The sequence below is a fragment of the Dama dama genome, chromosome 10 (genome assembly GCF_033118175.1).
Source record: "Dama dama isolate Ldn47 chromosome 10, ASM3311817v1, whole genome shotgun sequence".
NCBI lineage: Eukaryota > Metazoa > Chordata > Mammalia > Artiodactyla > Cervidae > Dama > Dama dama.
Window position 1 is genome coordinate 35,067,428 of NC_083690.1, and position 10,624 is coordinate 35,078,051.

At 61.6% G+C, this 10,624-nt stretch overlaps 1 protein-coding gene across 2 annotated transcripts in view; it reads left to right on the forward strand.

Moving 5' to 3' along the window:
* The window catches only part of DTX2 (deltex E3 ubiquitin ligase 2), a 33,556-nt gene extending 23,500 nt beyond the window's left edge, over nt 1–10,056 (forward strand). Inside the window, exons 5-10 of one of the 2 annotated variants that reach the window (XM_061153470.1) lie at nt 2,229–2,369; nt 4,961–5,034; nt 6,229–6,387; nt 7,065–7,226; nt 8,461–8,550; nt 9,465–10,056. In XM_061153470.1, coding sequence (XP_061009453.1) covers nt 2,229–2,369; nt 4,961–5,034; nt 6,229–6,387; nt 7,065–7,226; nt 8,461–8,550; nt 9,465–9,692 — 854 coding nt within the window. In that variant the 3' untranslated portion in view covers nt 9,693–10,056. The remainder of the gene's footprint in view (nt 1–2,228; nt 2,370–4,960; nt 5,035–6,228; nt 6,388–7,064; nt 7,227–8,460; nt 8,551–9,464) is intronic. The other variant, XM_061153471.1, reaches the window with a different exon arrangement.
* Nucleotides 10,057–10,624: the final 568 nt, after the last annotated feature.

Here is a 10,624-nt window from a genome sequence, read left to right on the forward strand (position 1 = left end):
CAGGGCAGGAGGAGGGTAGGCTGGCACCTGAGCCCACTAGACTAATGGCCAGCTCTGGGCATCAGAAAGGGGGTGTTCACGTGTCTGACCGGGTGTGGGACCTGCCGGGGGCTCTGGCAGACCAAGATGAGAGCAGGAAAAGCCATGCTTGTCCACACTGTTAAGAGTTGTTTGGGGATGTTAGGAGTTTGGGGGGGTGGTGCGTCCCTGAGCCCTTGATCTTGGAGAAGTTGTGATGGCCCCTCGTGTCCTTCCCCCCATCCTCTCCACTGGATGCCGCTTTTGTGAAGTGTTGGCTGCGGGATGACCTTCACACTTTCTCACAAGAAGGCAGACCGGCCGAGCCAGGGGCTGCTTCCCTGCAGGTGTGTAAATTGAGACTCACTGTCTGTGGCTGGAGTGAGGAGGAGCGTGTCCTTCGTTGGGAACAGCAGCAGCACTGGGCACGCCGCCGTCTCTCGGGGCTGCTGGTGTGGCCTCCGGGATGTCTGCCCCCCGCAGGCGGAGACTAGGTCCCCCGTGACAGGCCCTGCCCCGTGTGCCCCGTCACGTCTGGTGGTGAGCACGGAGCCGAGTGAAGGCGATGAGCTGATGGGGAACGCGGCCGTTTTAGATGGGCGGTCAGGGAGGGGCTGCCAGTTAGGGAGGGCAGACGTGAGGAGGGTCTGGTTGATGGGCAGGGTCCGGTGGCTTCTGGGGGAATAAGTCACGGTCAGCACACACAACTCCTGGGTTCCCGTTAGGAATTGTTCTCTTCGCATCTATCTGCACTCTGTGCCTGCTTGTCATCCAGTCCACCCGATGTTTAGTTCCCGAGGGAACCCACGTTTGAGCCCAGGAGCAACCTTGGGAAGCTGTGGCATTGCATTACCTGCTGCACGAGTGCCCAGTGTCCAGCCTCGGTCTTCTCATGGGCACTTTGGAGTCTCCTGTGGAGCCGCCACCATAGTGCACCCAGCACTGCCCAGGCCGCTGGCCTCTGCTGCTGTCCTGCGCTGGGCACGGGTGCTCTGCTGAGAACCTCTGTTCTCTGGCGGAGGAGGCGGTGGGGCCTGATGGAGCCCAGGGCCGGCTCTCCCCTGGCCGCTCTGGATCACCTCTGGAGTGGGCAGCAGATCCGCCTGGCCTGTCCACAGTGCCCAGACCCCAGGCCAGATTCTGAACAGCTGTTAGCTCTCTAAGGGAGGTGCCGGAGGGGAAGCCCAGAGCCCCTCTCAGGGAGGAGGTGCTTCAGGGATGGGAAAGGGTGGGTGGAGGCTACTGTGGACCGCAGGGCAGCTGAGAGCATGGCGGGAACGGTGCCTCCAGGAGGAGGCCGTGCTCAGTTCCAGGTCTTCAGGGGGCATGGGTTAGGGTCAGCTAGGGCACGGCTGGAGCCCCAGGCTGAGGAGTGGGGCATCCGCCCTGCAGGCGTCGGGGAAGGAGTGACAGGATTGGACAGTCCATTCGGGGTGGCCGCCTGCTGCCCCTCCTCCCGCTGTGGGCTACCCCTGTGCCCCCACCACGGCCAGAGGAGCTGTCTGAGCCTCTGCCGAGGGGACCGGAGAAGGAAGCCACGGCCTGGGGCCTTAGCTGCTCCTGAGGAGCGGTCCTGGGGGCCGTGGGGACACCTCGGTGAGGTGGCAGGCCCTGGGGCAGGATTCCTGCCTGTTTCCCCCAGTGACGGCTCTGAAGGCACCTAGACAGGCCAGGTGGTGCATGGAGAACAGGCCCCCCACGGGGGGCCGGGCGACTGGGGGCCGCGGGGGCCCGGCCGAGGGGGCGCAGAGCCGTGCACTCTGGACCGTCCGCGTTTCCATGGCTTGGCTGCGCCCTGCTGTGTTGCCCTCTGCTCTCCTTCCTCGCGCTGTCATGGAGAGGCGGCCCCCCGCCCCGAACCGCTCTGGACATGTCTTGGGGTGGCATTCTGCCCTCTGCCCTACTGAAGCCACGGCCTCCCCCGCTGCATGCTCCAGGCACAGGCTGGTGGGGTGCTTGTTCAGATCCTCCTGCAACTTGGGGCCGGGGCTCCCACGAGCCGGCATTTCACTGGTTGCTGAGCTCAGCCCTGCTGGTCTGGGTGGGCCCTGGCAGCCTCACGCAGCTGGATCCCCCGGGGAGATGGGCGAGTCCTGACGGCTGTCGACAGCGCCACCTGGGCGCAGCAGGGGTTCGTGGCGGTCACCAGCCGGACGGCTCCTTCTAACGTTTCTCCCCTCTCTGCATGTCTGATCTCGCACCCCGTGTAGGCATGACGAGTATTCTGATGTCAGCCATTGGACTCCCTGTGTGTCTTAGCCGCGCACCCCAGCCCGCCAGTCCTCCCGCCTCCTGTCTGGCCTCTAAAAGTCACAGCTCAGTTAAGAGATTGAGGAAAATGTCCATGAAAGGTAGTTCCTGCTCACAAATACTCTCTGGCCTCTGCTCAGCCTCCTCCGAGTCTCGCTGCCTCTGACTCTCCCACACCGGCCGCTCTCCTCTGACCACCTCGGCCCTTCGCCCTCTCCTCGCCGGCGGGGGTGGTGATGGGCTCAGTGGCCCGCCCCGCCCTCAGCAAGCAGGCCTGGCCCCCTGGGAATCCACTCCCCTCTGAGACCCAGAGTTCAGTGCTGTCTTCCCAGTGCAGTGGAAGTGTGAGGGGCCAGTGCTTGAAAACTCAGTGACTCTGTAAACACAGATTCAAGGCAAGACATGGCTCAGGAGCGGGGGACAACTCTGTCCCTTCCACTGGGGCCACCGTGTGTGGAAGGGCCACTGGAAGGGCCACTGGAAGGGCCAGCTCACGTGGGGCTGCTTCAGAGGGGTCCCCAACGACCATGCCATTCCCGTCACATGGCTAGGGGAGAAGAGGTTTCAGAACTGTTAGAAGGTGCTGTGTGAGTCTAAAGAAAATTTGAGAGGAGAAGCTGCTCTACGCCTGTCATTTCTAAAACTGTGGCTCTGCTGCCATCACTGGGCCAGAGAAGTGACTGCTTCGAGGACCTTCAGGATGGTGTGAGCAGGGCTTTGGCCCTGCCAGTCCGGGGTTTGCAGCGCTCGCTCACCAGCTTTGTGGTCTCATGCCAGCTTCCCCATTCATGAGCAGAGGGCCTCCTAGCCGGCAGACCGGTTGTGGGAGGAATAGGAAGTAAACACAGGGGCAGTGCCTGGCACGTGGTGACGGTCGCCCTGATCGAGTTCACTGCCTGTCCAACCATCGGGGGAGGAGGGAGGCCAGGGAAAGGTGACCTTAAGTGCTCATCTCCCATCACCACCCCAGCCTTGCTCCCTCTTACTCTGCCTCAGGGCTGGATCTGTGGGCAGTGCCGCTTCCTGAGACACTCGGGGTTTGCTCTGAAAACACACGGCGTTCAGCAGACCGTCTGGCCTTCCTGGGCTCAGATGTACTTTCATGGGGTAGGCAGTCACCTGGCTGGCCCTCTTTTGAGAAAAGTGGATCATGGAGAGTTACCATCAGTTCCGAAAGGCTACCTGGACGCGGGAGGCGGGAGAGGAAGGGGTGCTGAGACAGGCCTTGCCGGAGGAGTTCTGGGGTTCAGCTGGAGACTGGCCTGTCACCAAAGTGGCCTTCTAGACCAGTCTTTTCTGGAAGGTCTCTCCCCTCAGAGTAGAGTCCCAGGTACTAGGCTGGCCACCCGGTGCTGGTGGGGATTGTGCTTTGGTCTGGCTTTCTCTCCAATGACCAGAGTCAGGGTTCTCAAGGTCTGTGTCTGGGGATGTGTGTGCATGTGGATGGGAGTGCCTGTACATGTGTGGTTGGGGGTGCATGGTCTCCCTTGGCTTCTAGCTGCCTTTCAGGTCATAGCAGCTAATGCCTTTCCAGTGCTCACCCCTTGGGTTGGTGTCAGGTCCACTTTTTAGATGAGTGACCTGAGACTCAGAGGTGACCTGATTCTGTCCCAGCCCAAGAGCCAGACTCCATCCTGATTTCACCCAGCCCTGACCCCTCTGCTCCCTCCAGCCTGTCACTGGGCCATCTCTGGTCTAGAGGGGACTCCCGCTGTTGAGCCCTTAGACTTCTAAGTCTCTGCAGCCACACGCTGATGGCTGGGAGCTTGGGCTTATGCCAGAGCCCCTCTGGTCTCAGGCTGGGACCAGGAGCTCCCCTGGACTTGAGACAGGCAGGCCTCCTGGCGTCGCCCTCCCAAACTGGGCTGGTCTCCCGGTCCCTCCCTCTCCTGCTTTGCCACCACTCTGACTCTGCTGATTGACTCTCTAGCTGCAGGGGGGAGGGGGGAGGGGGTGCTTGTCCTTGGGGTGGGGCCTTGTTCAGTGCAGGGCCTCCCCCTCCCAGCTTCATATCCAGGCACACACCTCCCAGGGGTGGGAGGTTTCGAGAGGAGGAGGCGGGGGGATAGAGCTGTGGGCAGCTGAGAGATCGAGGAGGCGGGTCACGGACACCCCGGAGTCCAGGGACAAGCCCAAGAACACCGTGGTTGGCCGGGGCCGTGTGGCCGTTCTCTGCGGTCAGTGTGCACGCAGCTGTCCCCACAGGGCAGGCCTGCACCATGCACGTGACTCAGGACACTTACTTCTGTTACCCAGACTTTCTTCTGAGAATAACGAAAGTTGAGTAAAATAACCTGGCCAGAACACACTCCAGAGCATTTGTTTAGAAGCTACTCTTTGACCCTCCTGCATGGTCTCTGAAGCCTCAGTCTGGGTTCCTGAGTGAAGGTGCGCGGGGCCGTGGCTGAGGCCCTGCCTGTGGCTCCTGAAGGCCGTGGCCAGCTGCTGTCTCTGCTTCTCTTCCTCCAGGGCTCCCGGGGTTGCCCCCCGCCCCCCGCCTGCCCCGCCCCCGGTGGAGCTCTGGACTGTTCTGCACCTGGCCTGTTTTCTCCTCTCCTGCACACTAACCTTCCCATCTGAGCCATCCTAACCTCTCTCCCGGCAGCTTGGACTGCTCCCTGTCCTCCTCTCTCATCCCAGTGTCTCCAGTCCGTTCTCCTCAGGACACCATTTATGTTCTTCTCTCTCCTAGGAGGGTCCCCAAAGCCAGAGCCAGAGCAGGTGATCAGAAACTACACCGAAGAGCTGAAGACAGCCCCAGAGGAGGTGTGTGTCACGGGGCCCGCGCTGCTTTTGCTTTTGTTTGGTAATGGGGTGGCAGTCCCAGAGGACAGTCTAGCCTGTCCTCTGCCAGGAGGTGCCTCATCCATAGACCAGTCTTGCCCCCCCTGGCTGTGGGGAGGGCCAGCCAGGGTTCCTGCTTTTAACCCCATCGCGGCTTCACCTGACCCAGCTCTGCTGAGTCTCATTTCGGGGCTGTGATGCCACTGTTCTCCAGTTTGAATGAAGAGCCCTGGAGAGTCCTGAGGGGTGGGTTCAGAGCTGGGGACTCTCTGGCCACCTTCTCCTGCAAGTCGAGAACACGGGAAGCATCTGGTTGGTAAGGGTTTGGACAGAGGCTTGCAAGTCCTTCTCACCTTGGGCCTCCCCTTCAGCCCGCCCCCTTCACAGGAGTCTGTCCATCTGTCCACCTCTCTGCCCTCGCGCTCACCCGACAGAGCTGGGCTGTTTGGCCCCCGGCTGCCTCCCCGCCAGCTGCTGGTCACACAGCCAGCATGTGGCCGCGATGGCTTAGTACCCGCTGCTCTTACCACCTGCCTGTTGCCATGTTGCTGTGCTTATGGAAGCAAAGAGGTGGCCCCAGCCTTTTCTTGAACCAGGGAGGGCTTCCTGGAGGTGGAGGCATCTTTTACTGGGCAGAAGGCCCACAGGAGTCTAAGCAGGAGGAACACTTCTGCTTACCTTGATGTGTAAGACAAAGCCCCAACCCCCGATGATGGCCTTCAGGGCCTCCCAGGACCTGGTCTCCTGCCCCCAGGTCACCCCTGTCCTGCAGGTGCACCGCCCCCCAGCAGAAGCGCTGGCTCCTGCTTCAGAAGGCTCTCCTCTCTCCTGCCTGCCTGTTGTCGTGCATGTGCTTCTGACAGGTTCCCTTTCCCCTGGAAAGCCCAGTGCCGCGGGCCCCTCCCGTCCTTTCCTCTCTGCCGGGCTCTTCTGCCGTTCTCTCAGCCTGGGCTCCACGCATCACAGCAGCTCCCAGACTCGGTGCCACCTGCCATCCCCTCCTCTGAGGGTGCAGACACCAGTGACCCCTCGGTGCTCCCAGCCTCCAGCACGGAGAGCTGTGGGGCTGACTTAGGTTGGGGTCCGGCATTTCCGCAGACGACGGCTGGTCCTCAGGACTCGCCCCTGTGGCGCAGGGGCCATGGGTGAGCCTCCCCGTGTGGGGTCTCCCTCCAGGACTGCATCATCTGTATGGAGAAGCTGTCCGTGGTGTCTGGGTACAGCGACGTGACTGACAGCAAGACCATCGGGCCCATGGCCGTGGGCCGCTTGGCCAGGTGCAGCCACACCTTCCACCTGCTCTGCCTGCTGGCCATGTACTGCAACGGGAACAAGGTACCCATGGCCCCCGGGCCGGGGGGCCGTTGGGGTCACCTGCTGGCAGCCCGCCCCAGTTGTGCTGCACCTGAGCAGGTGACTGGGGCTGCTCTGTGAGGGGCCCGGGGCCTGCTCAGAGACCACCTGGAGATGTCCACAGTCCTGGCCCTGCAGCGGGAGGGGGCTGGGGGTGGCAGGTGACGCTGGCTGCCCTGCCTTTGGTGTAATTTAGCTGGAGGAGCAGAGAGAGCCAAGGCCAGTGGGGGCCTTCGTGCCTGGGCTGTCTTCTCTGTGCCGTGTCCCTCAGCCACACGCACTGGCCAGGGCGCCAGCGTCAGCAGTCCTTCCATCACAGGATTTTCTGTTCCATTTTAAATATGACTCAACTGTGTAGACTTCGGTTCATAAACCTAATTTTTCTACCTGATGCCAGTCTCTTGGTACTTTGTCCCTTTAATGAAAATTGCTTAATGAGTTTCTGGGGTAAAACTTATCTTTCCAAGGAAGTTGCCAAAATTGAGTTTCTTTGCAAGGAGTCTGCCTGGGAGCTTGGCGACATGCCCGGGACCCACTGGTGACCAGGGAACCAAACCCGTGTCCCTGCAGGCGTCTTTCCCATCTAGTCAGCAGGGTGGCTGGCCTGGGTGCCCTCTTGGGGCCACTGGCTCAGTCCACGACCTTCTGCCCTGTCCCAGGATGGAAGCTTGCAGTGTCCCTCCTGCAAAACGATCTATGGGGAGAAGACTGGGACCCAGCCCCGGGGGAAGATGGAGGTGTTCACGTTTCAGATGTCCCTCCCCGGCCACGAGGACTGCGGGACGATCCTCATAGTCTACAACATTCCCCACGGCATTCAGGTGAGGGGCACGGCACAAGAGGAGCCTCCTTGGATCTTTCTGGAATTGGCCTCTGAGGCTCTTCCTGTCCCACTCTGTCCTCTGGGGTCACTGAAGGTGCCCAGCTGCCCAGTCAGGCTCCCAGCAAATAGGAGGCACTCATGCTGGGGGCTCCAGCCAGCCCTTAGAGTTGTGGAAGCAAAGAGATGGCCCCTGCCTTTTCCTGAACCAGGGAGGGCTTCCTGGAGGTGGAGGCATCTTAGCTGGACTTTTACTAGGCAGAAGGCTCACAGGAGTATAAGCAGGAGGAACAAGCACTTCTGTTGGGCTAGCTGGCTGGCTGGGGAGCCCACAAGCAGGAACCCTCCCAAGGGGCAGAGCACAGGGCAGAGAGGTGCCTGCAGTGAGGCTTGACCACTCTTGAGGGACTGGCTCAGCGGGCTGATCCAGACCTGTGTGGGGTGTGTAGGAGCAGGAACCTCAGCTGCAGGTCCCAGTGGAGACCCAGACGAGAGTCAGGGCTCCTTAGGTTTCTGCCTTGGACTGGGGGATCTCAGCGTGCCCCCAGAGCCTCGCTGGCTTGGGAAGATACAGGGTGACAGAGACCAGGAGGACAGGATGTCCCTTGGTTTTGTCCAATTATGTGCTTTCCCCTGGTTGTCCTCCAAAGTGACATTGCGCTCAAAGTGAAACTGGGAAAATCAGAAACATCTAGACAGCAGTAGAGCCACAAAGCAGGCGGGGAATTTGGAGTTGTACCTGGTGTGTCACCAGGGGCTGAGGGCAGAGCAGGGGCCGTGCGTGCTCCAGCCCCCGCCCTCTGTCTTGCCTGCTGCCATGGTCTCAGGGGCCCTGCTCCGGACGGAGCCGTGGAGGCGCTGTGCGCCCCAGTGATAGTGAAGCAGGCCCTGCCGTCCAGTCCAGAGAGCCCTGTACCCAGAGGGTTGCCAGCGAAGTAGGAGCTTCCGGCCTGACCTCTGACAGGTCCGGTTTCCTCAGGGACGTGGAGGCTGTTAGGGTGTGTGGCGCCCCTCAGAGAGGGTGGGTTCAGGGACGGCAGGCACGGGCAGGCGGTGTGCATGGTGGGTCTTTAGAGAGAGAGAGAGGAGACAGCAGGTGATTTGGTCACTTCCTGCAGGAAGAGCCCCGCCTGGAAGGTGACGGGGTGAGGCTGGGGAGAGGGGCCCTGTCCCAGCAGCTCTGCAGCCCGCGAGCCCCTTGGCTCCCACTCTCACCGTCTGTGTTCCTCCTGCAGGGCCCTGAACACCCCAACCCTGGAAAGCCCTTCACTGCCAGAGGGTTTCCCCGCCAGTGCTACCTTCCCGACAACGCCCAGGGCCGCAAGGTAAAGGCCCGGCTGCCACCCGGGAAGCAGCCTCCATCCTCCTCCCCACAGCTGGCAGGTCCCTGAGTGGCGGGTGGCTGTCGGGCTGGGAGGGCCAGCTCGGTGCCGTCCTGGCCCTGCCTCTGCCCACCTTACTGCGACAGGAGGGGGGATGAAGCCTGTGAGCTGGTAGGGTGTGGGCTGCCCCTTCCTGGGGACCTGCCGCAGGTTAGGCGTCTGGGTATGGGGCATCCAGGCAGAGACGAGCTGACCACAGGTGCTCTTCAGGGAGGACAGGGGTCTTCCTGTGGCCTAGTGTGATGGGATGGGGCGGAACCGGGCCGCTTCACCCTGGGTGATGGGGGTGGCCTGTGGAGCCACCTCTGCGCTGAGCCCTGACTTGGGCCTTCCCAGCTCAGAGATGGGGCTTCCCAGGTGCCTCAGCGGCAGAGAATCCGCCTGCTAATGCAGGAGACATGAGTTCAATCCTTGGGTCGGGAAATTCTCCTAGAGAAGGAAGTGGCGCCCCTTTCCAATAGTCTTGCTTGGAAATCTCATGGACAGAGGAGCCTGGGGGGCTACCGTCTGTGGGTTCACAAAGAGTCGGAAACGACCAAACAGCTGTGAGAAGGCTGGGGAAGAGCATTCCAGGCAGACAGAACAGCCAGGATGATGGCTTTGGGGTGGGGACAGCCCCAAGGGTGCGAAGAGGCTGAGGGAGGTGAGGGGGGTGTCAGGAGTGTCTGCCCTCCAGGCCAGCCCCTGCAGCCAGGGTTTGTTCTGAGCACTCCTTCACTGCCTTCTCCTTGCCCCCTTCCCCACCGCTCCTCCCCCTCATCATCCCCTTCCCTCCCCCCTCCTCATCCCCTCCCGCTCCTCGTCCCCTCCCCCCACCATGCCCTCCCCTCCCCTGTCTATCCCCTCTCCTCCGGCAGGTCCTGGAGCTGCTGAAGGTGGCCTGGAAGAGGCGCCTTATCTTCACAGTAGGGACGTCCAGCACCACCGGGGAGACGGACACGGTGGTGTGGAACGAGATCCACCACAAGACTGAGATGGACCGCAACGTGACAGGCCACGGCTACCCCGACCCCAACTACCTGCAGAACGTGCTGGCCGAGCTGGCCGCCCAGGGGGTGACTGAGGACTGCCTGGAGCAGCAGTGACCCGTGGCCTGGCCGGCCCGGCTTCGCCCACCACAACGGCAGGCGGGAAGGTGCCTTTCCTCAGAGGCTGGGATGTTTGTCAGGGACACCAGCGGGCTCCCCATGCCCGCCTGTCCCCTTCTCTGTGCCCGCCAGGCCTGGGTCTCTGTGGGAACCGGGCGAGCCTGGGAGTCACATGTGTGGGGGCTTCGGATGCCGCTACCTCAGTGTGTGGGCCCCTCCGTCCTCGGCGGGCTGCATGGGGCCCTCAGTGTCCGGGGTGAGGAGAGGCTGCCTACTGTGTGTGCCACCGGGGCGGGCCTGGGTCTGGGTCAGCTTCTTATACCTCAGATGTTCTGTTTGCAATAAATGCCCTAAAGCCAAAGACTGTGGGCCCCGTGGGTTTGCCATTGGAGAGGCTGCGTGTCTGCACGTGTGTGTGTATGAAGGTCGGATGTGTGAAAGCCAGCCCACACATGTCTTGCTGCATCAGAGAAGGAATGGACCTGACAGGCTTCCTGTCCAACCCTTTGTTTCTTCCTAAATGAGACTCAGGCTGCGGGGAGGCCAGGAGCTGGGCGCTGACCCGAGCGGCTCCCCTGGCCCCACCCCAGTTCTCCGTGCAGTGGACCTTCAGCAGCTCTGCCAGGGTGCACCCCACAGCAGCTCCTCCCATTTACTTCCCTGGGGGTCCTGACTTTCTCAGTGCTGCTCCTATGGGGGCATGTACCGCTGTGTCCACTTTACAGATGAGGAAACAGAGGCTCGAGGGTACAGTAGTGTAGCTGGGACTGAATCCCAGCCAGGTCTAGTCTGACCCCACCCTGAAGGTTTCCATTCTTCCCAGTCTTCTTAGAAATAGGATCCAATATTCCTAGGCTTCCTGAGGGCGAGGGGGCATGGGGGTGGGGATGTGTGCTTGTGGCCTTTACAAGCCCTTTTCTCTCTAAGAA